Source organism: Piliocolobus tephrosceles, chromosome 21, assembly GCF_002776525.5.
Source record: "Piliocolobus tephrosceles isolate RC106 chromosome 21, ASM277652v3, whole genome shotgun sequence".
In the NCBI taxonomy this organism is placed as follows: Eukaryota; Metazoa; Chordata; class Mammalia; order Primates; family Cercopithecidae; genus Piliocolobus; species Piliocolobus tephrosceles.
Genome location: NC_045454.1, coordinates 4862692 through 4890646, shown reverse-complemented (window position 1 = coordinate 4890646; position 27955 = coordinate 4862692). Strand labels below are relative to the sequence as shown.

Sequence of the window (27955 nt, the reverse complement as noted above, 5' to 3'; positions counted from 1 at the left end):
ATTCGCGCAGACCAGGAAGCGGATCGCGTGGAGTGACGGTTCCAACGCGCAGCGTGAGTTCGCCCTGTCTTCTATTGTCTGCGCTTCCCAGGTCCCCGGCCCTTCGGTAGCTGGGACTTGGGATTCCCACAAACCTGGAAATTCTCACCCGTCTTCCTTCACCCAGAGCAAATTGAGACATTCCCGGTGAGAGGCCGGGGGTCGCTTCCTTTTGGGTTTTAGGTCGCCCTGAGGCTGGTTCCGTCCCGCGTCTTTCTGCTATAGGGCAATGTATACACTTTCTATCGCGTAGTTTTCCTGCTCTCAACCTTCTTCTGACTCCTCCCGCCCCGCGCTTTTTAAAGTCCTCACCCGAGAGGTGGATTCTCGCCCTCGTAGGCCCCTGGAGCGCAGCGCTGCTGCCCCAGTCCCGGGAAGGCCGCGTCCTCTGCCTTGTCCTGGGATCCTGCAGACCCCACCCTTGTCTTAAGGCGCCATCGCCCCTTCACCCCCGTCCTTGTGCCGGGCCCTGCAGTTCCCCAGATCTCCCCTCCACAGTCACCGCTTCTCCTGAGCCCACGTTGGGCAGGTGCCCGGGGCCTGTCCTGTGACACGGGGTGTTCTTGCCTGCCCAGCTCCAGCCCCTGGAAAATGTGCACCCCGAGATGCGGGAGTCTTACTCCAAACCCTCCTGTGATTGTGTGGGCCAAGGGGATCAGGAGACGGAGAGAGAGCGGTAGAAAACCTGAGACAGAAAAGAAGAATGAGAAAGACCCACAACAGATGACAAAGTAGAGGATGGTGAGGGATTTACCAAAAGACAGCAAAAGTGATTAAACAAAAGATAAGAAAGCAGGAGGAGAAAAGCAACTGGAGAAATGTAGAGAAAAGCTAGCTGTACAGAGAGATGAAGGACAGCAAGATAGGGAGAGGGGCAGCAAAGACGGAGGCTCAACAGGGTGAGGGAGAGGAGGAGGGATTTGGAGCCAAGGCAGACAGAGCAGAGTGGTGCTGGTGGCAAGAACAGAGGGAGAACCACAGCAGGGAGGACACCTGGGGATCTAGGCTGCCAGAGCGTGGGGTCAGGGCAGTGTAACAGGGAAGAGAGAATGTAATGGGGAGAGCAGAGAAGGCGCAGAGATGGTGTTCTGGGAAACTGAGAAGAGACTGATACGGGGGAGACAGGATGATGTTTATATAAGGTAGGCACCGGCTCCGTGGGTTTACATCTAAAAAGCTGAGCATTTCAACAGACACAGAGTGGGGATTTTTTTGCTTTCAGAAGCTGAATAAAACCAGTTAATCATATATTGATAGGTCACCTAATCTATGGCATAGTGTAACTTGTGTCCTTCCATCGCTGGTGGCCTTGTAACTGCGTTGAAAGAAAAACAAGAACAGCTAAATACACAGATTTGTCCTTTTTTTTTTTTATTTCACCCTTGTTCTGGGAAGGTGGGGGGCTGTCTGGAGCCTGTTCTTTGCCTTCAACTTCGCAAACAGCGTTATCTTATAACTGTCCTTGAAGTGAGCTTGCTAGGCAGAGGAAAACTGGTTCTTCTTTTCTTTTTAACCCTTGCCTTGCCTTTACTTTTTTGGAGTGAATGAATGCATATTGATTTTTAAAATTTCTACCTCAGTTTCCTCCCTTAGATGCTTGTTATAAACAAGATTTTAATAGAAAGCACCACTGTTACTGGATTCTTCATAAAAGAGCAGGTTTTCTTCTTTAGGCACAGGCTGATATTCACACAGAGCTGTTAGCTGAGTGGTAGTCTGCCTGGTTACAATTGCTTCTATCGTTGATTGAATGTTCTTAACAAGGAGAGGTAAGAGGCAAGGGAGTATTAAACAAATTCTTAGCATGGCTAGAACTACTCCTATTAAGGTTTTGAACCTACTGAAGGAGGAAAACCAGCCTCTAAAGAGGGACTCAGGAGTCTACTTTGTCTCAGTCTGGACTGGAGCATGGGCTAATTTTTTCATTCTGGCAGTTATTTCTATAATAGCCTTCCTATTGTCTTGGATTTCTAGGCAGCAATTAGTTAGATTAAACTTTCTACGTACTCCTCCTTCCTGGGCTAGGAGGTAGTCTAAAGTTAATCTATTTTGGTAGATGGCATTTCTCATTTTCGTGGCTTGCTGGGCCAGTAAGTCGAATGCATTTTCTGTTTCATTAGTGATGATTTCAAGTGCTGCTTGCAACTTTAGGATACGGTGAAGCATGTAAATTGGGGTGTGGTAGTTTTATGACTTACCTTGTGCCCAGATAGCCGGCCTAGAGTACTGAATTAGTCTTTCAGGGACCAATCTGTGTCTTTCTAATCTTCTGTTTTTATATCTTTCCTTATGTCTGTATCTCTTCTTATGTCTATATCTCTTTTGTTTTTTTCTTTAATGTTATTGTAGACAGGATACCTTCAAGTTTCTCCCTGTTGCAGTGGGAGTAAGAAGAAAGATGGTCTAATTGTTTCAAGTACACAAGCCCTTGTCCACTTTCCTGGCAACTGTCGGTAGTCCCGAGGCCCACAGTTCCAATAGAGACCGGAGGGTGCTTGCCAGGTATTTGGAGCTTCAAGCTGATACTAGGTGTGGTTTAGGGAAGAGAATGTGGGTTAGAGGGAGAATGGATTTGGATGAGGTGATCTGGAGTCATCTTTGCCTTGCCACGAAGTTTTCTTTAGTGTTTTATTATACTATCGCTGTCGTAAACAAGTTAATTCTTCTGAGTCCGTAAAAGCTTTTCCTTAGCAAGCAACACAGTATCTCCTGATAATGGAAGTTTTTAAGAGCTAGAGGCTTGAACTTGTGGGCATGGGTTTAGGGGAAGAGTAGGTTAGAATTAAATTATCTTGTGGCATTAACTCTTTTGCTTCTTTCTTTCGTTCTTTCTTTTTTTGAGATGGAGTCTCGCTCTGTTGCCCAGACTGGAGTGCAGTGGCGCGATCTCGGCTCACTGCAAGCTCCACCACCTCTTGGGTTCACGCCATTCTCCTGCCTCAGCCTCCTGAGAAGCTGGGACTACAGGCGACTGCCACCACATCCAGCTAATTTTTTTGTGTTTTTAGTAGAGATGGGGTTTCACCGTATTCGCCAGGATGGTCTTGATCTCCTGACCTCGTGATCCACCCTCCTCGGCCTCCCAAAGTGCTGGGATTACAGGTGTGAGCCATCGCACTCGGCCACTCTTTTGCTTCTTAAGGCCACTGGCCTCCTATGTTAGTCCTCCTACAAACATAACATGAGGAAATGCTTAAGCTGCTAGCAATGTTTTCAGCACCCGAGCAAACAGGTTTTTAGCTAAAGGAGGAGGCTCTGGTAACTTCTGGTCTACGTGCTTATGGAATGATTTAAAGACTCGGAATTGTTGCTGGTCTGGGTTCCTTTTTGATAACGTATAGGTAGGTTGCTGGGTAGGTGTGTGGAGACATGTATGGGGTAACCCGCAGTCCGCATGGGTAAGTCTGGCTTTAGAATGGTGACATTTACAGGACGACAGGTTTTTGTTTCACAATCTGGTTTTGCCGGCATTTCGGTAAGCATAATTGGCCTTTGTTGTGTGCTGGGGTGCCACGATATGCAATATTCACCATCTTTTTCTGGCACCCCAGGGAAAAGGTGGCACGCATACGTATTTGTAGTCATTTCTATAATATCTTCATATAGGTAGGTTACTACTGATGGGTGAGTCTAGGTCTGCTGCTGGACAAGCATCAAAATACAGAGAAATAGGCCCTCAGTAAAAAGGAGGGACCTTGGTTTGGTTTAAGACAGGACTTTCTTTTGACCTTGCATGAATTTTAAACTCTTCACCAGGTGAAAATTTGAGGTTATAACATGCATCAGGTTGGTTATTTCCTGGTCACAAATTGACTAATTGAGTAGGTGGTCTGGTTATAAGTACAAGACTTTTTTTTTTTTTTTTGAAACGGAATTTCACTCTTGTTGCCCAGGCTAGAGTGCAGTGGCATGACCATGGCTCACCACAAACTCCACCTCCTGGGTTCAAGCAATTCTCCTGCCTAACTAAGCCTCCCGAAAGTCTGTGATTACAGGCATGCACCACCGTACCCTGTTTAATTTTCTATCTTTGCTCAAGACAGGGTTTCTCCGTGTTGGTGAGGCTGGTCTCGAACTCCCGACCTCTGGTGATCCACTCGTCCTCGGCCTCCAAAAGGGCTGGAATTACTGGCATGAGCCACCACGCCTGGCCTTTATAGGTACAAGTTCTTAAGTGAGTCCTTGTACACTCTTAGTAAATATGGTACAATAGCGTCTTAGTTATACTGTTCCCTGACCAGCTAGTATGTGTACATATTTCTATAGGTGCTTCTTCTAACATGGTTCAGGTGGGTAAGAACAGCAAAACAATCTACAGCATATACATATCTAGCAAGGATGGAAGAGGACCTTGCCTGGGGGAGGAGGTTAAGCACAATGACAGAACAAGAATAAAACAGTTAGTATTACAAGGAAAACTACTAGTCTTAAGATTTCTAACCACATTTACTTGCTTGACTAGTCCTGAAGCTTTGGCTCTGCGTAGACTAGTCAGCTTCCAGTGTGTGACTAGAGCAGGGCTTGTCATCACCTCCAGCTTCAGCGGTGCGTAGACTGGTCAGCCTCCGGATGGAGCAGAGCAGGGGTGTCGTCCTCAGCAGCAGCTTGGTCTCATCTCAGGATCAGCCCAGTTGGATGATCTGGGTCTTGCTGGCTGGTCCACTTGTCCTGAGCTGCTGGTTTCAGCTGACTGTGGTGGATCTAAGGCACGATTCCTGCAAGTTTAACAGCAGTGGGTGTGGACAAGATTACAGTATAGGGCTCATCCTATATGGGTCCTAGGGAAGTTGGATTCTACTTTTTAGCCTAAACAGAGTCTCCAGGTTTAAAGGGGTGTACTGGATCTGTCAGACTTACAGGCATTCTTTGTCGTATTCAGTGATGGACTTCTTGCATGGTTTTTCTGAAAGCCTGCGTTTGCTTTCTTAAAGTTAATCCTCTAGTTGTCGGAGATCACTTTTAATTTGACTTATGATTGGAGGAAGCTGACTGAACAAACTCTCATAAGGTGAATACCTAGTTTGTTTGGTGGGGGTGCACTTGACTTGGAAGAGGACTGTAGGAAAGACCTGATCTTATCTCAGATGAGTTTCTTGGCAGGATTTCTTCAGTAGCTGCTTGAGTATCCAGTTCATGCGTTTTGCTTTCCTTGAGCTTTGCAGCTGACAGTCTATGTGTAACTTCTATTTTATTGCTAGCAGTCTTGTAAATCTTACACTATTTTCAGCTACAGATGCCGGCCTATTTTCTGACTTTAAAGTTAGAGGCAGTCCAAACCTGGGGATAATGTCTTTTATCAGTACTTTAGTCACTTTTGCTTTCTCTGTCCTAGTGGGAAAGCCTTAACTTATCTTGAAAAGGTGCAACTAAGCACTAGCATATACCAATAGCCTCTGACATGGGGCAGTTCAGTAAAGTTTATAAGCAAGTTTCACAAGGCCTGGCTCCTACTTCGTGAATTCTTGGGGCTGAGTGGGCCCCTGTCGTGGGTTATTCTGAGCACAGGTTAAGCATTGTTTACAGGCGGCTGGAGTGACAGCAGAGAGCCGTAGCACATAGAAATGGCACTTTTGTGGCTCAGCACGGTGGCTCACGCCTGTAATCCCAGCACTTTGGGAGGCCGAGGCGGGGAGATTATGAGGTCCAGATTTCTTTTTTTATTTTTTATTTTTTTTGAGACTGAGTCTCGCTCTGTCGCCCGGGCTGGAGTGCAGTGGCCGGATCTCAGCTCACTGCAAGCTCCGCCTCCCAGGTCCACGCCATTCTCCTGCCTCAGCCTCCCGAGTAGCTGGGACTACAGGCGCCCACCACCTCGCCCAGCTAGTTTTTTGTATTTTTTTAGTAGAGACGGGGTTTCACCGTGTTAGCCAGGATGGTCTCGATCTCCTGACCTCGTGATCCGCCCATCTCGGCCTCCCAAAGTGCTGGGATTACAGGCGTGAGCCGCTGCGCCCAGCCCAAGGTCCAGATTTCAAGACCAGTCTGACCAACGTGGTGACAACCCACCTCTACTAAAAATACAAAGAAAATAGCCGTTCGTGGTGGCAGGCGCCTATAATCCCAGCCAATAGGGAGGGTGAGGCAGAAGAAACGCTTGAACCCGGGAAGCAGAGGTTGCAGTGAGCTGAGATCACACCACTGCACTGCAGCCTGGGTGGCAAAGTAAGTCTCCATCTCACAAAAACAAGTAAAAGGTACATCAGAAGTGCCTTTCTCATGTGTAATAGATTTACTTTATTCTCTTTGTGTTTCCTCTTCATTTCTTTCTATATATTTCTAAAAATATATATATAAATATATATAAAAATATATATATATATAAATATTCTCCTTTGGCAGAATCTCACACAGTCACCCAGACTGGAGTGTAGTGGCATGATCTCAGTTCACTGCAACCTCCCCCTCCAGTTTCAAGTGATTTTTTTTGCCTCAGTCTCCCAAGTATGTGGGACTACAGGCCCGTGCCACCACGCCCAGTTAATTTTTGAACTTTTAGCAGAGATAGGGTTTCATCATGTTGGCCAAGCTGGCCTTGAACTCCTGACCTCAGGTGATCCACCCGCCTTTGCCTCCCCAAAGTGCTGAGCGACCACGCCCAGCCAAGATAAATCTTAGTTTTCAAAATTTCTTTTTTAATACATAATCACAGAGAGGAGGCTGCAATGCCAAGCAGAAGAAGCAGGAACCGGAGGATGAGCAGTAGCTGGGTGGGCACCATGGCTGGGATCCCCACCATCGAGGCAGTGAAGTGCAAGATCCAGGTTCTGCAGCAGCAGGCAGATGATGCAGAGGAGCGAGCTGAGTGCCTCCAGCAGGAAGGTGAGGGAGACAAGCGGGCCCGGGAACAGGCTGAGGCCGACGTGGCCTCCTTGAATGGTAGGATCTAGCTGGTTGAAGAGGAGCTGGACTGTGCTCAGGATCACCTGGACACTGCCCTGCAAAAGCTCCACGAGGTGGAAAAAGCTGTTGATGAGGGTGAGAGAAGTATAAAGATTATTGAAAACCCAGCCTTAAAAGATGACAAAAAGACGGAACTCCAGGAAATCCAACTCAAAGAAGCTAAGCACATTGCAGAAGAGGCAGATAGGAAGCATGAAGAGGTGACTCGTAAGTTGGTGATCACTGAAGGAGACATGGAAGGCACAGAAGAACGAGCTGAGCTGGCTGAGTCCCGTTGCTGAGAGATGGATGAGCAGAACAGACTGATGGACCAGAACTTGAAGTGTCTGCAGCTGAAGAAAAGTACTCTCAAAAAGAAGACAAATGTGAGGAAGAGGTGAAGATTCTTACTGATAATCTCAAGGAGGCAGAGACCTGTGCTGAGTTTGCTAAGAGATCAATTGCCAAGCTCAAAAAGACAATTGATGACTTGGAAGATAAAGTGAAATGCACCAAAGAGGAACACTTCTGTACAGAAAGGATGCAGGAACAGACTCTGCTTGACCTGAATGAGATGTAGAATGCCCCAGTCCCACCCCGCTGCTGCTCCTTCCTCTGACCCTGACTCCGCCTGAGGCCAGCCTGCCCGAAGCTGACCTTTACCTGAGGGCTAATCTTTAACTGGAAGGCTGCTTTCTCTTTTTACCACCCCCTCCTCACCTGCCTCTTTTCTCCCAAACTGTATCTGCCTCTGCCTCTTCTTGGAGATTCCAGCTGGGCTAGAGGCTAAGCACCTTTGGAAACAACATTTAAGGGAATGTGAGCATAATGCATAATGTCTTTAAAAAGCATGTTGTGATGTAAAAGAAAGAAAAATATATAATTACTTCTGAAAGATGCCTTTGTCACATGCTACAATCAGCTCACATCTTTTTTTTCTGTACAAGTATATATTCCAGTTATTTTCCTGATGACCCCAGAATTTGTTAAATTTTTTAAAAAACAATTTCAAAATAGTTTCTGTTTGAAACTAGTTGTGTCCAGTTGAGATCGAGGTCTGTATACTTCCAGTCTTTATTATTTATTGGAAATCTTTGGTACCTAATACAGAAGGTTGATTGTGTCAGTGTGTACCTGGTAAAGATGTCAGTGACCTTTTACCTTAACATCAAAATATAGTTTAACCAGTTAGTCTGTTTTTCAGTTTTCTTTCATTATGTCATCTGTGAACATCTTGACCTGTAAGCTATTAAGTACATGCTTCCATCAGGCCCTTCTGGACTAATATGTTGAAAGATGGGCTGGATTGGCATGGAACTGTTGGGGTGGCCAGACCCAACACCAGGCCACGGGGGCTATGAAGTCCGGTGGAGTCAAAGGAATGAGAAAAGACAAGTTAAGGATACATAAGGTGGGTACAGGGGGCCAACGCTAGTATGGAGGCTGCAAAAGACTCGAGCTCTGGAAGCCCACACTAGTTATTGGTGGTCAAACAAAGATCAGGTGGTGAGGCTGTGGGGGTTGAAAGGAAGTGGTGCATCCAGCACATGATCTACAGGTGTGTGGTTTAGCGTTTATATGGAACATGTTCTGCTACTTGGGATCACAAGGATCATGTTCCTCTAGTTTAAGATACAATTGTTTTATGAGCCTGGAAGTGCTAAAAGCAAGGAACCAGCAAGTCTAGGCACATTCCAGAGGCCATGAGGGGTTTTATGCCCTGAGCCCTGGATTCCATCCAAGCCACAAGGGGTTTGTGGGGAAAAGAAAGAGAGACACTGTTACTATGTCTATGTAGAAAGAAGTAGACATAAACTCCATTTTGTTCTGTACTAAGAAAAATTCTTCTGCCTTGAGATGCTGTTAATCTGTAATCCTAGCCCCAACCCTGTGCACACAGAAACATGTAGTGTGTTGACTCAAGGTTTACTGGATTTAGGTCTGTGCAGGATGTGCTTTGTTAAAAATGTGTTTGCAGGCAGTATGCCTGGTAAAAATCATCACCATTCTCCAGTCTCAAATACCCAGGGACACAATGCATTGCAGAAGGCCGCATGGGCCTCTGCCCAAGACAGCCTGGATATTGTCCACGGTTTCTCCCCACTGAGGTAGCCTGAGATATGGCCTCATGGGAAGGGAAAGACCTGATCATCCCCTAGCCCAACACCCATAAAGGGTCTTTGCTGAGGAGGATGAGTGAAAGAGGAAGGCCTTTTGCAGTTGAGATAAGAGGAAGGCATCTGTCTCCTGGTCGTCCTGGGAATGGAATGTCTCGGTATAAAACTCAATTGTCCATTCTGTTTACTGAAATGAGAGAAAACCACCTTATGGCTGGAGGTGAGATGCTGGCGGCAATACTGCTCTTTACTGCACTGAGATATTTATGTAAAGTCAAACATAAATTTAGCCTACGTGCACGTCGAGTTACAGCACTTTCCTTAAACTTATTTATGACACAGAAACCTTTGCTTATATGTCTTCCTGCTGACCTTGTCCCCACCATTACCCTGTAGTCCTGCCACATCCGCCTCACTGAGATAGCAGAGATAGTGAGAGATGATAGAGATAGTGATCAATAAATACTGAGGGGGCCGGGCGTGGTGGCTCAAGCCTGTAATCCCAGCACTTTGGGAGGCTGAGACGGGCGGATCACGAGGTCAGGAGATCGAGACCATCCTGGCTAACACGGTGAAACCCCGTCTCTACTAAAAATACAAAAAAACTAGCCCGGCGAGGTGGCGGGTGCCTGTAGTCCCAGCTACTCCGGAGGCTGAGGCAGGAGAATGGCGTGGACCCGGGAGGTGGAGCTTGCAGTGAGCTGAGATCCGGCCACTGCACTCCAGTCCGGGCAACAGAGCAAGACTCCGTCTCAAAAAATAAATAAATAAATAAATACATACATACATACATACATAGATACATACATACATGCATACTGAGGGAACTCAGAGGCTAGGGCCCGCACAGGTCCTCCCCATGCTGAGTGCCTGTCCCCTGGGCCCGCTGTTCTTTCTGAATACTTTGTCTCTATGTCTTATTTCTTTTCTCACTGTCTCATCCCACCAGATGGGAAATACCCAGAGGTGTGGAGGGGTTGGACCCCTTTAAGGTTTTATGTCCTGGGCTTAGATTGTAATGCTTGTAATGCCCCAGGACAGCCTCCCACCCTTTGGCACAGAGCTTGGTATTCCAAAGGCCACAAGGGGTTTTAGACCCTGGACCCTGGCATGTTCCAGGACTCTTTTTATATTATGTCAGACTAGCAAGCCCTGCCTCAGGTTTTCTCCAACACTTAGCTTTTCCCCAACATTTAACGCTGTTCTAAAAGCACCCAAGTATTTTTATTTATTTATTTAGTTTTTCCGATGGAGCTTCACTCTTGTTGCTCAGGCTGGAGTGCAATGGTGCAATCTCGGCTCGCTGCAACCTCCACCTCCTGGGTTCAAGCGATTCTCCTGCCTCAGCTTCTCAACTAGCTGAGATTACAGACATGACCCATGGAGCCCGGCAACCCATGTATTCTTGGTTGAAAAAATTTGCTTATGTCTTAGTTCTACAGCTGAGCCTCTTTCACTGTTTTCAATGTCAATAGCTGTGTGTTCACACTTCTGCATTTTATAAATGTTACTGTGATTTTCTTGTAAGGAAAAATTAAACGTTGGGAATCAGTGGCATCAGAACCTTGTAAAGAAGTTTCTTTAGCCCAGGCATGTGAACGAGGTTTCTCTAATTTTCAAAGATAGGGGTGATAAAGACCAACCCTTCCCATTAGCCCTTCCAGGCCCCATGTAAGAATTCAGGCACACCTCACTCATCTCAGACCTTCTCAGGGTAACTTGGTGAAAATATCTCTTTCTCAGAACCCCAGTGAGCCTCTCTGCAACTTGGAGATGTGGGGCTAGACCAGAAAAGCTCAACCCGAGTGACCCTGGCCCCTGAAATGATTGGCAAAATAGAGTGTGTGTCTGGGTGTGGCTTTTCTTCTTAGACAGGGGAGTGACCAGTTGTAATTAGAAATTTAAATGGGATGCAGTAACCCAAATTAAAAAAAAAAATAGAAAAAAAACCCACAAAGGAATGGAAGAAACAGAGGTGTAGACTCAGACATAGAGACCATCTTCGGGGCCTTTCTCTGTGTTAGGATATCACAGCGAAATCTAAAGCAGTCATGTCAGTCCCTAGCAGGGAACCCTCCACCGGCTTCCTGTGTTCCCCAGGACAAAAGCCCAACTCCTCACTGTGGCTCCACAGCCCTGTGTCCACCCCTGCCAGTGTCCAGCCTCCTGCTGGGAGCTTGCCCTCCTCTCCTGACTCCCTCTGCCCCAGTCACCTTTGCTTTTCTCTTTTCCCAAACTCCGAAACCCTTCCTGTCTCTGGTCACTGTCCCTGCTCTTACCCTGTGTCTCTAAATGATCACAGCACTGTCCCTTTTCTCCTCGTTCAGGTCTAGGCTCAGAGCTGTCTGCCATGCCCTCCCACCCCCATCTGAAGTTCCCTCTGCCCATAAGGCTCTATCACGTTACTCAGGTTTTATTATCTCTGCATCAGTCTCTTCAGAAAAGCTTTTTTTTTTTCTTTTCTTTTTTGGAGACAGAATCTCACTCTATTGCCCAGGCTGTGAGTGCAGTCTGATGATCTTGGCTCACTGTGACCTCCGTTTCCTGGGTTCAAGTGATTCTTGTGCCTCAGCAACCCATGTAGCTGAGATTGCAGGTGTGCGCCACCACACCCAACTAATTATTTTATTTTTATTTTATTTTATTTTATTTTTGAGTCTCACACTGTCATCCAGGCTGAAGTGCAGTGGCATGATCTTGGTTCAGTGCAACTGCCACCTCCTGGGTTCAAGCGATTCTCCTGCCTCTGCCTCCTGAGTAGCTGGGATTACAGACACCCACCAAGCCCAGTTACTTTTTTTATTTTGAGTAGAGATGAGGTTTCACCATGTTGGCCAGGCTGGTCTTGAACTTCTGACCTCAAGTAATCCACCCTCCTCGGCCTTCCAGAGTGCTAGTACTACAGACATGAGCCACCGTGCCTGCTCAGTTTTTCTATTTTTAGTAGAGACAGGGTGTCACCGTGTTGGCCAGGCTGGTCTTGGACTCCTGAGCCCAAGTGATCCTCAGGGTCTGGGCTGAGGATTGGTCAGGGCTGGGTCTGTACCCGGAAGGGGAGCTCATTCCAGCCCAGCTCCCCACTGCAGAAGTGTGTGTGTGGGCTTCTCCAGGAGAGAAGTGGGAGCTTTCCTATAGGAGTTTATTGTCCCTTCTGCAGTGGGCAGTAGCAGGGACCCCATTTCCTCAGGGTGACGTCTCCTTTGTATGTTTCATTGTGTTACAGGAAGGGGGTGTGTTGATTCTGAGCAATAAACAACATGTTTCTAACATTCAGGACTGACTTCTAAACACTCTTGATATATGAGGAAGAAACTCAGAAGAGGAAGAGGAAAGCAGAGGAGTCAGGGATGGCTCCTCCTCAGGTGAGATGATATTCTCGGTGGATTGTTCTGTCTCCTTCCCTTCAGAAATGCTGGGCCTTGGAGTTGGGAATCTTCTCTGAGTCTGAAGCGTCCTGCCTGAGAAGTTTGCTCACACTCACCCGTGCCTTCCCTCAGTCCCTCTCATCTCGCTTATATTTTATCTCTCGTGACCCAGTGACATGAACTTGGGAAGAGGCTGCACTGGTCATTGTCCTGGGAAGGGCTCACACCAGACATGGATGGAGACGGGGTGAGGGTCCCGTGGTGTCAGTGCTGTTGGGCAGCAGGGATTGTTCGGGGGCCACATCTGGATGCTCTGTCAGCTCTCTGTGGACCAGGATTAGAGCAGCTGCTGATGGAAGTCTATTGGGGGAACCTGGCCCCCGATATTTCAACGTGGGTTCTTTTCTATTTTGCTTAAGTATCGGCCAGTCTGAGAAATAAAGGGAAAGAGTACAAAGAGAAAAATTTTAAAGCTGTGTATCACGGGGACACATCACATGTCGGCAGGTTCCGTGGTGCCCCCCAGCCACAAAACCAGCAAGTTTTTATTAGTGATTTTCAAAGGGGAGGGAGTGTACGAATAGGATGGTGGGTCACAGAGATCACATGCTTCACAAGGTAATCAAATATCACAAGGCAAATGGAGGCAGGGCGAGATCACAGGACCAGGGTGAAATTAAAATTGCTATTGAAGTTTCAGGCACGCATTGTCATTGATAACGTCTTATCAGGAGACAGGGTTTGAGAGCAGACAACCAGTTTCACTAAAAATTTACTAGGCGGGAATTTCCTCATCCTAATAGGCCTGGGAGCACGACGGGTGACCGGGGTTTACTTCATCCCTTATGTGCAACCGTAAAAGACAGACATTCCTGCAGCGGCCATTTTAGAGGCCTACCCCTAGGAACGCATTCTCTTTCTCAGAGCTGTTCCTTGCTGAGAGAAAGAATTCAGCAATATTGCTCCCATTTGCTTTTGAAAGCAGAGAAATATGGCTCTGTTCCACCTGGCTCTCAGGCATTCAGACCTAATGGTTATCTCCCTTGTTCCCTGAACATCGCTAGTATCCTATTTTCTTTTCAAGGTGCCCAGATTTCGTATTGTTTAAACACACGTGGTTTAGGAACAATTAGTGCAGTTAACGCGATCATCACAGGGTCCTGAGGCGACATACATCCTCAGATTATGAAGATGATAGGATTAAAGAGATTAAAGTAAAGACAGGCATAGGAAATCACAAGAGTATTGACTGGGGAAGTGATAAATGTCCATGAAATCTTCACAGTTTATGTTCAGAGATTGCAGTAAAGACAGGTGTAAGAAATTATAAAAATATTAATTTGGGAAACTAATAAATGTCCACGAAATCTTCACAGTTTATGTTCAGAGATTGCAGTAAAGACAGGTGTAAGAAATTATTAAAATATTAATTTGGGGAACTAATAAATGTCCATGAAATCTTCACAATTTATGTTCTTCTGCCATGGCTTCAGCCCGTCCCTCCATTCAGGATCCCTGACTTCTCGCAACAGAAATCATGTATTAATATACACAAAGTATGTGGTAAATTCTAGAAAAGGCGACCAATATGGAGAAATGTTTTCTGCCTGATTTTATACTACGTTTTTAGGTAATTGAGTGAGTTACTGTGTTTCTGACTCCAAAAATCTTACTAATTAGAATAGAAAGTTCATACATAGACATGAATGACAGAAGATGTTTTATTCCATCATTATTTTAAGAATATGAAATCAACCTAAATAATAGCAGGAGATTCATTAAACCATTCTTAGCAAATTAAGCTCATGGAGACTGTGGTGTTACTGTGGAGAGACTTGTAAAACAGGTGTTTTTAGTAAAAATGGTGATAATTTTTATTATTATCATTATTATTATATTATGATTATATTATATTTCGAATATATGAAGTCTTGCTTTGTTGCCCAGGCTGAAGTGCAGTGGCATGATCTTGGCTCAAGGCAACCTCCATCTTCTGGGTCCAAGTGATTCTCATGCCTCAGCCTCCCGTGTAGCTGGGATTACAGGCACGTGTCACCATGCCCAGCTAATTTTGTTATATTTTTATTAGTGACGGGTATCACCATGTTGGCCAGGCTGGTCTCAAACTACTGACCTCAGGTGATCTGCCCACCTCAGCCTCCTGGAGGGCTGGGTTTACAGGTTCAAGCCACCGTGCCCAGCCCTAACAATATTATTAAATATATATTTTATATTTAAATGTCACATGATGAATATATTTGTTTTGTGGTAAAACTCCAAGCAAAGCTGCAGCTTAGACCCTTGGCCATAAGGCATCTCCGTTCCCAGTCACGTCCTCCACCCTCCTTCCAGCCTCACTGGGGAGCCGCTACTGTCAGTTCTGTGTCAGGTGTCAGAGCAAGTCTCGTACACATGTATTTCTGCATCGGTATGAGACTTTAGAAAAGGGTCTACAGTAAATTAAAAAAAGAAAAATCTTTTTACAAAAATTAGCTGGGTGTGAATGCATATGCCTGTAATCCAAGCTACTCAGGAAGCTGAGGCAGGAGAATCCTTGAACCTGGGAGGCAGAGGTTGCAGTGATCTGAGATTGTGCAACTGCACTGCATCCTGGGCATAGAGCAAGACTCGCCTCAAAGAAAAGAAAAAAGTTTTTATGTTTCTGTTTTCACTTTAGGTTTGGGACTACATGTGAAGGTTTGTTACACAGGTAAACTAGTGTCATCGGGGTTTTTTGTACAGATTATTTCATCACTCTGGTGTTAAGCCCCGTACCCAATAGTTATTTTTTATCTATTTATTTATTTGAGACTGAGTTTTGCTCTTGTTGCCCAGGCTGGAGTATAATGGCATGATGTGAACTCGCTGCAACCTCTTCCTCCCAGGTTCAAGCGATTCTTCTGCCTCAACCTCCCGAGTAGCTGAAATTACAAAGGCCTGCTACCATGCCTTGCTAATTTTTGTATTTTTAGTATAGACAGGTTTCACCATGTTGGCCAGGCCGATCTTGAACTCCTGACAGGTGATCCACCTGCCTCGGCCTCCCAAAGTGCTGGGATTACAGGCATGAGCCGCCGCGTCTGGCCCCCAGTAATTATTTTTTCTGCCGCCTCCTTCCTCCCACCCTCCACCCTCAAGGAGACCCCAGTGTCTGTTGTTTTCTTCTTTGTGTTCCAGGAGATACTTTACTTTGATATTTGATCCTGCTGGTTGTGAATTCACATGTTGTCCTGTTAGTAAACATGGCTGGCTTGCTCTTTGCCATCTGCATTGGAAATTGGCTGAATGACAAGTGGGTCCTTTGTGATTTTTCCCTGTAAAAAGAGTGCCATAGGGGCTGCCTCTGCGCAGGCCCCACATTCCTGCAGATGTCTGATGATTCCTGCAGGTCAGGCAGTTGAAAGGCTTCCCCTAGGATGAGGCTTTTCCTGTTTTGTTAGATCTCACAAGATTCCCCCCTGCCCCCAACTGCCAAAGTAATCCTTTTCCAGCAAGATGAGATTCCTCTTCAGTTAAACAAAACTTGCTACTTTTTGTATATTTGAAGCCTTTATATATATAAACACACACACACACAATATACACACAAACATATACGTATACATACACATACATACACACACACACAAATGTATATATTTTGAACAACTTTTCCATTTTGAAAATCTGGGGAAAATGACAAACCTTTGTATTAACATCTAGTTTTTTGTGTGTGTAGGTTTCATTATTTTTATATATATATATGATTTTTATTCTTTGAGTAATCTAGTTTTCAAGCATTTTATTTTATTTTGAGACTGGGTCTCACTGTGTTGCCCAGGCACAGTGGCGCAACCTTAGCTCACTGCAACTTCCACTCTCAGGCTCAAGCCATCCTCCTACCTCAGGCTCCCAAGTAGCTGGAACCACAGGTGCCTGCCACCGTGCCTGGCTAATTTATAAATATATATATATAATATATATAAATAATATATAAAATATATATATGTGTGTATATATATATTTTTTGAGATGGAGTCTCTGTTGCCCAGGCTGGATTGGTGTGATTTCAGATCATTGCAACTTCTACCTCCCGGAATCAAGCAATTCTCCTTTGTTAGCCTCCCAGGTAGCTGAGATAACAGGCATGTGCCACTGCGCCCAGCCAGATATTAGTTTCTGATCTTTCACTGTGAACGTTGTCATCTCTGAAGACATCACTCATACTCTATCTCATCTAGATACTGAATGTCACTTGGTGTGTCAATAAAAGTTTCTGGGCTGAGCACAGTGGATCATGCATGTAATTCCAGCATTTTGAGAGGCTGAGGCAGGCGAATCAGGAGGTCAGGGGTTTGAGACCAACCTGGTGAATACGGTGAAAACCCATTTCTGCTAAAAATACAAAATTAACTGGTCCTGGTGGCGCGTGCCTGTAATTTTAGCTGCTCAGGAGGCTAAGGCAGGAGAAACGCTTGATCCTGGGAGGTGGAGGTTGCAGTGAGTGGAGACTGTGCCTTTGCACTCCACCCTGGGCAACAGAGTGAGACTCCACCTCAGAAAAGAAAAAAAAAGTTTAGTAAAACACAACTGGAAAGACAAAATGTGGTAAGAAATCCCTCACTCGGATTTGCTAGAATATTCACTGCATTTAAATCCATGCTTTCACCTCTCTTTTCTTCTCATTTTCTGTAAAGATAAGAATTCCACCCCTAACCATTTGGTCAAAATGTGTTTTCCTTTCAGAGTCTACTGACATTCAGGGATGTGGCCATAGAATTCTCTCAGGAGGAGTGGAAATGTCTGGACACTGCTCAGAGGACTCTATACAGGGCGGTGATGTTGGAGAATTACAGGAACCTGGTCTCCCTGGGTGAGGATGACTTCCCTCCTGGGGATTCCCTTGCATATCTTTTTATTTGCTCTTCTTTTTTAGATACAGTGTCTCTCTCTCTCACCCAGGGTGGAGTGAAGTGGTGGGATCATGGTTCACTGCAGTCTTGAATTCCTGGGCTTATGTGATTGTCCCGCCTCAGCCTCCCCTGGTAGTTGGTACAGGCACATGCCAGCATGTCGGGCAACTTTTGTAGTTTGTTTTTTTTTTTCCAGACAGGGTCTTGCTGTGTTGTTGAAGTTCATCTTGATCTCCTGCGCTCAAGAGATCCTCCACAGTATCCCGAGCAACTGGGATTACAGGGGTCAACCCTCATACCTAATTATTGGCTTTTATTTTTAAAATTTTTGTGTATGTGTGGCCAGGCATGGTGGCTCACGCCTGTAATCCCAGCACTTTGGGAGACTGAGGTGGGTGGATCACAAGGTCAGGAGATCGAGACCAGTTTGGCCTACATGGTGAAACCCCATCTCTACAAAAAATACAAAAATTAGCAGGGTGTGATGGCACATGCCTATAATCCCAGCTACTCCAGAGGCTGAGGCAGGAAAATCACATAAACCCGGGAATCAGAGGTTGCAATGAGCCAAGATCACCACTGCACTCCAGCCTGGCAACACAGCAAGACTCTGTCTCAAAAAAAAAAAAAAAAAAAAAAAAAATTGCATATGTGTGTCCTTAAGGCTAATATGAGTCTATGAGTCTCTTGTAGACAACATATAGTTGGTTCTTGTTGATTCAGCCAGTCTTTGCCTTCTGAACGCAGAGTTAAATACTTACAGCTGAAGTATTACTGATGGAGAAGACCTTTCCTTTGTGATTTTGTTACATATTATCTGTATTTCTTATAGGTTTTTTTTTTGTTCATCATTTCTCATTTCCTGCTTTTTGTGTTTAATTGCTTTTTTGTGTAGACATGCTTTGACTCCCTTATTTCCTTTTTTGTTTGTTTGTTTGTTTATGATGGAGTCTCACTCTGTCGCCAAGGCTACAGTGCAGTGGGGAGAGTTTGGCTCACCACAGCCAACTCCGCCTCTTGGGCTCAAATGATTCTTGTGACTCATGCCTGTAATTCCAGAACTGTGGGAGGCCAAGGTAGGCAAATCACCTGAGGTCAGGAGTTCAAAACCAGCCTGGTTAACATCGCGAAACTCTGTCTGTACTAAAAATACAAAAAGTAGCTGGACACCATGGTGGGCACCTGTAATCCTGCTATTCAAGAGGTTAATGCAAGAGAGTCACTTGAACCTGGGAAGTGGAGGTTGCAGTGAGCTGAGATTGCACCACTGCACTCCAGCCTGGGTGACACAGCAGACTGCCTGAAAAAAAAAATTCATGACCTGCAGAAACTACTCTTTCTCCACTAGAATTCTTTATTTATGTCAGAATTATTTCTGTGTATGTTGCATTTTCATAAACATATACGTACAATGTTTTTTCATGCTTTTTTCTTCTAAATAACAGAAAAAAAGTTGATTTATGGAGAAAATGTACACTAAACCAGTTTCTGTATCAGTCCTCTTATTTACCTATTCATGTATTTATTTATTTGTTGATGAGACGAAGTTTTATTCTTGTCGCCCATGCTGGAGTGCAGTGGCGCAATCTCAGGACACTCCAACCTCCAACACCCGGGTTCAAGCGATTCTCCTGCCTCAGTGTCCCGAGTAGCTGGGATTACAGGTGTGTGCCACCATGCCTGGCTAATTTCATATTTTAATAGACACAGGGTTTCTCCTTTTCGGTCAGGCTGGTCTTGAACCCCTGCACTCTAGTGATCCAACAACTTCGGCCTTCTAAAATTCTGTGATTACAGGTGTGAACCACCACACCTGGCCTGTCTGTCTTTATTTAGATACCTTTAGTGGAGAACTTTATATATATTTGTGGGTTGGAATTATTCTTTAGACTTCTTTCATTTCTTTCTTCTTTCTTTCTTTCTTTTTTTTTTTTTTTTTTTTGAGACGGAGTCTCGCTCTGTGGCCCAGGCTGGAGTGCAGTGGCCGGATCTCAGCTCACTGCAAGCTCCGCCTCCCGGGTTTACGCCATTCTCCTGCCTCAGCCTCCCTGAGTAGCTGGGACTACAGGCGCCCGCCACCTCGCCCGGCTAGTTTTTTGTATTTTTAGTAGAGATGGGGTTTCACCGTGTTAGCCAGGATGGTCTCGAACTCCTGACCTCGTGATCCACCCGTCTCGGCCTCCCAAAGTGCTGGGATTACAGGCTTGAGCCACCGCGCCCGGCCCTTTCTTTTTTTTTTTTTTTTTTTTTGTTTTTTTAAGACAGAGTCTCCTTCTCTCACCCGGGCTGGAGTGCAGTGGTGCGATCCTGGCTGACTGCAACCTCTACCTCCCAGGTTCAAGTGATTTTCCTGCTTCAGTTTCCCAAGTAGCTAGGACTACAGGCACATGCCACTGCACCCAGCTAATTTTTTTTTTTTTTGGTAGAAACGGGTTTCACCCTGTTAGCCAGGATGGTCTCGATCTCCTGACCTTGTGATCCTCCTGCCTCAGCCTCCCAAAGTGCTGGGATTACAGGCGTGAACCACCATGCCTGGCCAGCTTCAAAATTTTTAAAACATGTTATTGCTCTAGATGGCTTCAAGTATTGTGAGATTTATAGTACAGTGTCTAAACTTCCTTTGTTTAATCAGATCTGTCAGCCTTTGGTGATATTGATGATGAGATGCTCCTTTTCCTGTCTCAGTCATTTCAGTGACAGAAATAGCTTAGACTGGCCAGTCGAGGTGGCTCATGCCTCTAATCCCAGCAGTTTGGGATGCCAAGGTGGGCAGATCACTTGAAGTCAGGAGTTTGAGACCAGTCTGGCCAACATGGTGAAACTTCACATCTACTAAATACAAGAAATTGACCAGGCACAGTGGCTCAAGCCTGTAATCCCAGCACTTTGGGAAGCCGAGAGGGGCAGATCACCTGAGTTCAGGAATTCAAGGCCAGCCTGGCCAACATGGTGAAACCCCGTTCTCTACTAACAATACAAAAATTAGCTGGACGTGGTGGCGCACAGTGGTTATCCCAAGTACTCGAGAGGCTGAGGCAGGAGAATCACTTGAACGCAGGAGGTGGAGGTTGCAGTGAGCCAAGATTGGCCCACTGCACTCCAGTCCAGGTGACAAAGTGAGACTCCGGGCTGAGATGGGAGAATCTCTTGAGGCAGGAGAATCCTGTCACTACACTCCAGCCTGGGTGACAGAGCTTGACTTGGTCTTAAAAACAAACAAACAAAGAAATAGCTTAAACTAGGAGGCTTCAGACACAGACATTTATTTCTCATGAATCTGGAAAGTGGGAAACCCAAGAGCAAGATGCCAGCCAAATTGGTTCCTACTGAGAGCTTTCTTTAGGGTTTAGCCCAGCCATCTTCCTGCTGTGTCCTGACATGGGAGAAAGAGGAATAGGAAATGAGCTCTTTTGTATCTCTTTTTATGAAAGCACAAGTCCTATTCATGAGTAGTCAACACCCATGACCAAATTCTCTCAAAGGGCCCATCTGCAGGAACATCCCGTTGGAGAATAAAAACTCTGAACATGGCTTTTGGCCAATAAGAACATTCACACCAGGGAGGCTGCGTCATATTGTTTATGTTTTTATTGTGCAATTTGAATGATAAAATGTTCTCTCTGATCTCAGTTTAAACATTTTCCCAGTACACATTCTATGTTTTGTATTTTGTGCATAGTGAACTAGATAATTAAGGCCAACAATGCATATGTATCTATAGAATTCCTGTATTGCCTGGCTGTTTCATAATGTAGTTGTGACATCATAATTGCGCCCTCTGGCACTGTTAGTCAATTCTTTTTTTTTTTTGAGATGAAGTCTCACCCTCTGAATCAGGTTGGAGTGCAGTGGTGCGATCTCAGCTCACTACAACCTCCAACCTCCCAGGTTGAAATGATTCTCCTGCCTCCGCCTTCCAAGTAGCTGAGATTACAGGCACCCACCACCACGCCCAGTTAATTTTTTTTGTATTTTTAGTAGAGTTGGGCTTTCACCAGGTTGGCCAGGCTACTCTCGAACTCCTGACCTCATGATCTGCCCGCCTCAGCCTCCCAAAGCGCTGGGATTACAGATCTGAGCCACCGTGCCGTGCCATTAGTCAATTCTTATTCCTTATAATGCTGTGTACATTTTTGACTTCATAAATCAGAAGATAGTGATCTTAACATGTTATTTCCTTTATTACATTGTGTGCTGGTGGTTAAGTAAAAGTTGTGGAGTTTTTCTTAGCAGCGAATTGTTTAGAATTTTGCAGGTTGTATAAAGGTACTTATTTGCTTCCTGGTTTTATGCGTTACAATATTTTACTAATTAATTTTTATGATTGTACATAAGGCTTTTCGGTATGCGGTATGCAGTATAACTGACACAGTCCACTAGTTAATGTCACAAAGTCCCACTGGATGCTGTGGCTCACGCATGCCATCCCAGGACTTTGGGAGGCTGACACAGGTAGAACACTTGAAGTCAACAGTTTAAGGCCAGCCTGGCCAACATGTTGAAACCCTGTCTCTACTAAAAATACAAAAATTAGCCAAGCATGGTGGCATGTGCCTGTAATCCCAGGTACTCAGGAGGCTGAGGCAGGAGAATTGCTTGAACCCAAAAGGCAGAGGTTGCAGTGAGCTGAGATCAGGCCATTTAATTCCAGCCAGTTGCGATAGAGTAAAACTTAATCTCAAAAATATAAAGATAAAAAAAGTATTTAAAATGTCACTAAGTGCCTTTTCTGCATGGATATAGGTAATTTTTTGACAGTTATTCAGAAAAACATTGTATTAACTTTTTTTGTTTTTTGAGATGGAGTTTCACTTTGTCACCCAGGCTAAAGTACAGTGCAATCTCGGCTCACTGCTACCTCTGCCTCTCAGGTTCAAACGATTCTTGTGACTCACCCTCCCAAGTAGCTGGGACTACAGACGTGGGCCACCACACCTGGCTAAATTTTGTAGTCTTTTCTTATCTTCTCAGTGCTGTGATTGTTTGACAATACAGAATTTCCATTGATTTTGGTTATCCTTACATAAACTTGTTGTGGATTTTTTACCAATATAGTATTTCATGTGATCCTTTAGCATTTATTTCTATACAGCAGATATGAAGAATATATACTTTTCATTGATGTGACAGTGATACTTTTTAGAAACTGTTAGACACTTTAGGGTCCCAGTGGAAAAATATTCCTTACTTTAGGTGACACACGTTTGTGTCTTGTCAGTGTTTTGTCACAATATTGGAAATAGGCTTCCGTAAAAGTAATTTGAAGCACATGTAATTGCCCGTTATTTGGTTTGTTTTTTTTTTCTTTTTTTTTTTTTTTTTTGAGACGGAGTCTTGCTCTGTTGCCCGGGCTGGAGTGCGGTGGCCAGATCTCAGCTCACTGCAAGCTCTGCCTCCCGGGTTTACGCCATTCTCCTGCCTCAGCCTCCGGAGTAGCTGGGACTACAGGCGCCCGCCACCTCGCCTGGCTAGTTTTTTGTATTTTTAGTAGAGACGGGGTTTCACCATGTTAGCCAGGATGGTCTTGATCTCCTGACCTCGTGATCCGCCCGTCTCGGCCTCCAAAGTGCTGGGATTACAGGCTTGAGCCACCGCGCCCGGTCATGCCCGTTATTTGTTAAAGAATCTTACGCTTTTCTGTTCCTAAGCTTTGAGGGTCATGTTTGGAAAGTTTAAAATAAGTATTGTTTTTTGTGTCATAGTTACACATTTCAGCATTGTTTACCATCTGTACTTAACTTGAAAATTTTGGTGTTTTTATTTTGTAGCTATTTCTTCCAAATGCATGACAAAGGAGTTCTCATCAACAGCGCAAGGCAATAGAGAAGTGCTCCACACAGGGACTTTGCAAAGACATGAAAGTAACCACATTGGAGATTTTTGCTTCCACAATATTGATAAAGATATTCATAACTTTGAGTTTCAGTGGCAAGAAGATGAAAGAAATGTCCATGAAGCACCCATGACAGAAATCAAAAACTTGACAGGTAGTACAGACCGATATGATCATAGTCATGCTGGAAACAAGCCTATTAAAGATCAGCTTGGATTAAGCTTTCATTCACATCTGCCTGAACTGCACATATTTCACACCAAAGGGAAAATTGATAATCAAGTTGAGAAGTCTATCAATGATGCTTCCTCATGTTCAACAACCCAAAGAATTTCTTGTAGGCCCAAAACCCATATATCTAATAACTATGGGAATGATTTCCTGAATTCTTCATTACTCACACAAAAACAGGAAGTACACATGACAGAAAAATCTTTCCAATGTAATGAGAGTGGCAAAGCCTTTAATTATAGTTCACTTTTAAGGAAACGTCAGATAATCTATTTAGGACAGAAACAATATAAATGTGATGTATGTGGCAAGGTCTTTAATCAGAAGCAATACCTTGCAGGCCATCATAGATGTCACACTGGTGAGAAACCTTACAGGTATAATGAGTGTGGCAAGACCTTCAGTCAGACGTATTCCCTTACATGCCATCGTAGATTTCATACTGTTGAGAAACCTTACAAATGTGAGGAATGTGACAAAGCTTTCAGTTTCAAATCAATCCTTGAAAGACATAGGAGAATTCATAGTGCAGAGAAACCATACAAGTGTAATGAGTGTGGCAAGACCTTCAGTCAGGAGTTAACCCTTACGTACCATCGTAGACTTCATACTGGAGAGAAACTTTACAGATGTGAAGAATGTCACAAAGCTTTCTGTTTCAAATCAAACTTTGAAACACATAGGAGAAGTCATACTGGAGAGAAACCGTACAAGTGTAATGAGTGTGACAAGACCTTCAGTTCGAAGTCATACCTTACATGCCATCGTAGACTTCATACTGGAGAGAAACCTTACAAGTGTAATGAGTGTGGGAAGACCTTTAGTCAGAAGTCATCCCTTACATGGCATCGTAGACGTCATACTGGAGAGAAACTTTACAAGTGCAATGAGTGTGGCAAGACCTTTAGTCAGAAGTCATCCCTTACATGCCATCGTAGACTTCATAGTAGAGGGAAACCTTACAAATGTGAAGAATGTGACAAAGCTTACAGTTTCAAATCAAACCTTGAAATACATCGGAAAATTCACACTGAAGAGAATCTTTACAAGTGTACTGAGTGTGGCAAGACCTTCAGCCGGATATCATCCCTTACATGGCATCGTAGATTTCATACTGGAGAGAAACCTTACAAATGTGAAGAATGCGACAAAGCTTTCAGTTTGAAATCAAACCTTGAAAGACATAGGAGAATCCATACTGGAGAGAAACTGTACAAGTGTAAGGAGTGTGGCAAGACCTTTAGTCAGAAGTCATCCCTTACATGCCATCGTAGACTTCATCCTGAAAAGAAACCTTACAAATGTGAAGGATGTGACAAAGCTTTCAGTTTCAAATCAAAGCTTGAAAGACATAGGAGAATTCACACTGGAGAGAAACCGTACAAGTGTAATGAGTGTGGCAAGACCTTTAGTCGGAAGTCATCCCTTACATACCATCGTAGACTTCACACTGGAGAGAAACCTTACAAATGTGAAGAATGTGACAAAGCTTTTGGTAGGAAATCAAACCTTGAAAGACATAGGAGAATTCATACTGGACAGAAACCATACAACTGTAATGAATGTGGCAAGACCTTTATTCAGAAGTCATCCCTTATATGCCATCGTACACTTCATACTGGAGAGAAACCTTACAAGTGTAATGAATGTGACAAGACCTTCCGTCACAAGTCATCCCTCACATGCCATCGTAGACTTCATACTGGAGAGAAACCTTGCAAGTGTAATGAGGGTGGCAAGACCTTCAATCAACAGTTAACCCTTAAATGCCATTGTAGACTTCATAGTGGAGAGAAACCTTACAAGTGTGAAGAATGTGACAAAGCTTACAGTTTCAAATCAAACCTTGAAATACATCGGAAACGTCATACTGGAGAGAATCTTTGCAAGTGTAATGAGTGTGGCAAGACCTTTAGCCGGACGTCATCCCTTACATACCATCGTAGAGTTCACACTGGAGAGAAACCTTACAAATGTGAAGAATGTGACAAAGCTTTCCGTTTCAAATCAAGCCTTATAATACATAGGGGAATTCATACTGGAGAGAAACTGTACAAGTGTAATGAGTGTGGCAAGACCTTTAGTCAGAAGTCGTACCTTAGACGCCATCATAGTCTTCATACTGGAGAGAAACCTTATAAGTGTAATGAGTGTGGCAAGACGTTTAATCAGAAGTCATACCTTGCATACCATCGTAGACTTCATACTGGAGAGAAACCTTACAAGTGTAATGACTGTGGCAAGACCTTTGGTCAGAAGTCACACCTTACATGCCATCGTAGGCTTCATACTGGAGAGAAACCTTACAAGTGTAATGAGTGTGGTAAGACGTTTAGTCGGAAGTCATACCTTACACGCCATTGTAGACTTCATACTGGAGAGAAACCTTACAAATGTAATGAGTGTGGCAAAGCCTTTCGTGGGCAGTCAGCACTTTACAAATGTAGTGATTGTCACCACGTCTTCAGTAAGGCTACAACTATTGCAAATCATTGGAGAATCCATAATGAAGAGAGATCTTAGAAGTGTGATATAACTGGCAAACTTTTCAGACATCACTCATACCTTGAACTCATACTAGAGAGAAACCTTACAAATGCGAAGAATGTGATGAAGCTTTCAGATTCAAATCAAACCTTGATAGTCATAGAAATCATATTAGAGAGAAACCTTAAAAGTGTAGTGATTGTGAAAGGGTTTTGAATCGAAAAGCGAAGCTTGCACGTCATCATACAATTCATCCTGGAGATAAACCTTAGGAATGTAAATCATGAAAAAAAAAGTTTAGTCACAAACCAAGCCTTGAAAGACAAGAAAATTCATATTGGAGAGAAACCTTACAAGTGTAATGAATATGGTGTGGTTTTTAATCAACAGGCACACCATGCATGTCATCATAGAATTCATACTGGAGAGAAACCTTAGAAATGTGAAGCACGTGACAAAGTTTACAGTTGCCAGTCAAGCCTCGAGAGACAGGAGAATTCATACTGGAGAGAAAGCTTACTAATGAATGTCACAAAGTTTTCAGTTGCACATCAAACCTTGAAAGACCTAGGTGAATTCATACTAGAGAGAAACCATAAAATGTAAGTTTCTGACAAGGCTTTCAGGTATGATTCGCACCTGGCACAACCTAGAATTAACACTGGAGAGAAACCTTACAAGTGTAACGAGTGTGACAGAGTCTTTAGTGGGCAGTCAACACTTGTTTACCATCAGGCAATTCATGGTATAGGGAAACTTTACTGATGTAATGATTGTCACAAAGTCTTCAGTAATGCTACAACCATTGTGAATCATTGGAGAATCCATAATGAAGAGAGATCATACTAGTGTAATAAATTTGGCAGATTTTTCAGACATCATTCATACCTTGCAGTTCATTGGTGAACGCATGCTGGAGAGGAACCTTACAAATGTCGTGATTGTGGCAAGGTCTTCAGTCACGCTTCATTCTATGCAAAACATAGGAGAATTCATACAGGAGAGAAACCTCACAAGTGTGATGATTGTGGCAAAGCCGTTACTTCATGTTCACACATCATTAGGCATCAGAGAATGCATACTGGACAGAAATCTTACAAATGTCATCAATGTGCCAAGGTCTTCAGTCTGAGTTCACTCCTTGCAGAATATCAGAAAATTTGTTTTGGAGGTAGTTGTTCCAAATGCAATGAGTAGAGCAAACCGTTAAGCATTAATTGACTTTAGAGTCAATTCAGCATTGAGTTGAGTTTGAGTTGATTTAACATTGAGTTCAAGCATTAATTGAAATTAAAGTGTTTATGTTAAAAGGATTGGGCTGGGCACTGGCTCCTGCCTGTAATCTCAGCATTTTGTGAGGCCAAGGGAGGTACATCACTTGAGGTCAGGAATTTGAGATCAACCTGGCCAACAGACGTGAGCCATTTTCCCAGCCTGTTTTTTGTTTCTTTAAAAAATAAAAAACTGATAGGGATTTTTATGGGTATTGTGTTGAATCTAAATCACATTGGGTTATATAATTATTTAACAATATTTTTCCACAACATCAATACGGGTTGTAGCTCTGATTTTAATCATTTTGATCAATGTTTGTGGATTTCAAGGTACGAACTTCTGAGCTTTTTAAGTTTATTTCTAAGTATTTCTTACTTTACGTTCTCCAGCAAATGGAAGTGTTTTAAAATTTTCTTTTAAAGTTTTTATTGTTAAAGTATGGAAATTCAACTAATTTTTGGTGCTGATACTGTATTGCGCAAATCCACTGAATATGTTACTTAGTTCCAGTAGTATTTTGGTTGACTCTGTGATTTTCTACACAGAAGATCATGTCATCTATAAACAAATATAATTTTACTTCTTTCTTTCTGATTTGGATGAGTTTTATTTCTTCTGCAATTTCACTGCTCTGGCTAGGACAGCCAGTATTGATTGAATAAAAGGGGTGAGAGCGTTATTGCATCATGTGAGATCCTACAGGAAAAGCGTTCCATTTTCCCTGCTTAACTATTTACTCATTGGTCATTTCACAGACGGTCTTTCTATTGTTGAGGTACATTTCCTTTTCTATCTATTTTGTTTAGGATTTCTATGATGACTGGATTTTGAATTTTC

General features: G+C 43.9%; 1 protein-coding gene and 2 pseudogenes across 1 annotated transcript; all 3 read left to right on the top strand.

Moving 5' to 3' along the window:
• On the top strand, nt 1-26470 carry LOC111530395 (zinc finger protein 761-like). The gene is made up of 4 exons (XM_023197596.3): nt 1-53; nt 12310-12397; nt 17126-17252; nt 23061-26470. Exons 2-4 carry the CDS (start codon nt 12383-12385, stop codon nt 25877-25879), a joined length of 2961 nt encoding a protein of 986 aa, XP_023053364.2. The 5' UTR covers nt 1-53; nt 12310-12382; the 3' UTR covers nt 25880-26470.
• On the top strand, nt 16-7889 carry LOC111530396 (annotated as a pseudogene).
• Nucleotides 26241-27071, top strand: LOC116418579 (annotated as a pseudogene).
• The last annotated feature ends 884 nt before the right edge of the window (nt 27072-27955 follow it).

Bases quoted from the DNA above. Each gene is read 5' to 3' on its own strand.
- LOC111530395 (XM_023197596.3), top strand. The intron at 17,253-23,060 runs GTGAGGATGACT...TTTATTTTGTAG, and splicing joins CAGGAACCTGGTCTCCCTGG to CTATTTCTTCCAAATGCATG.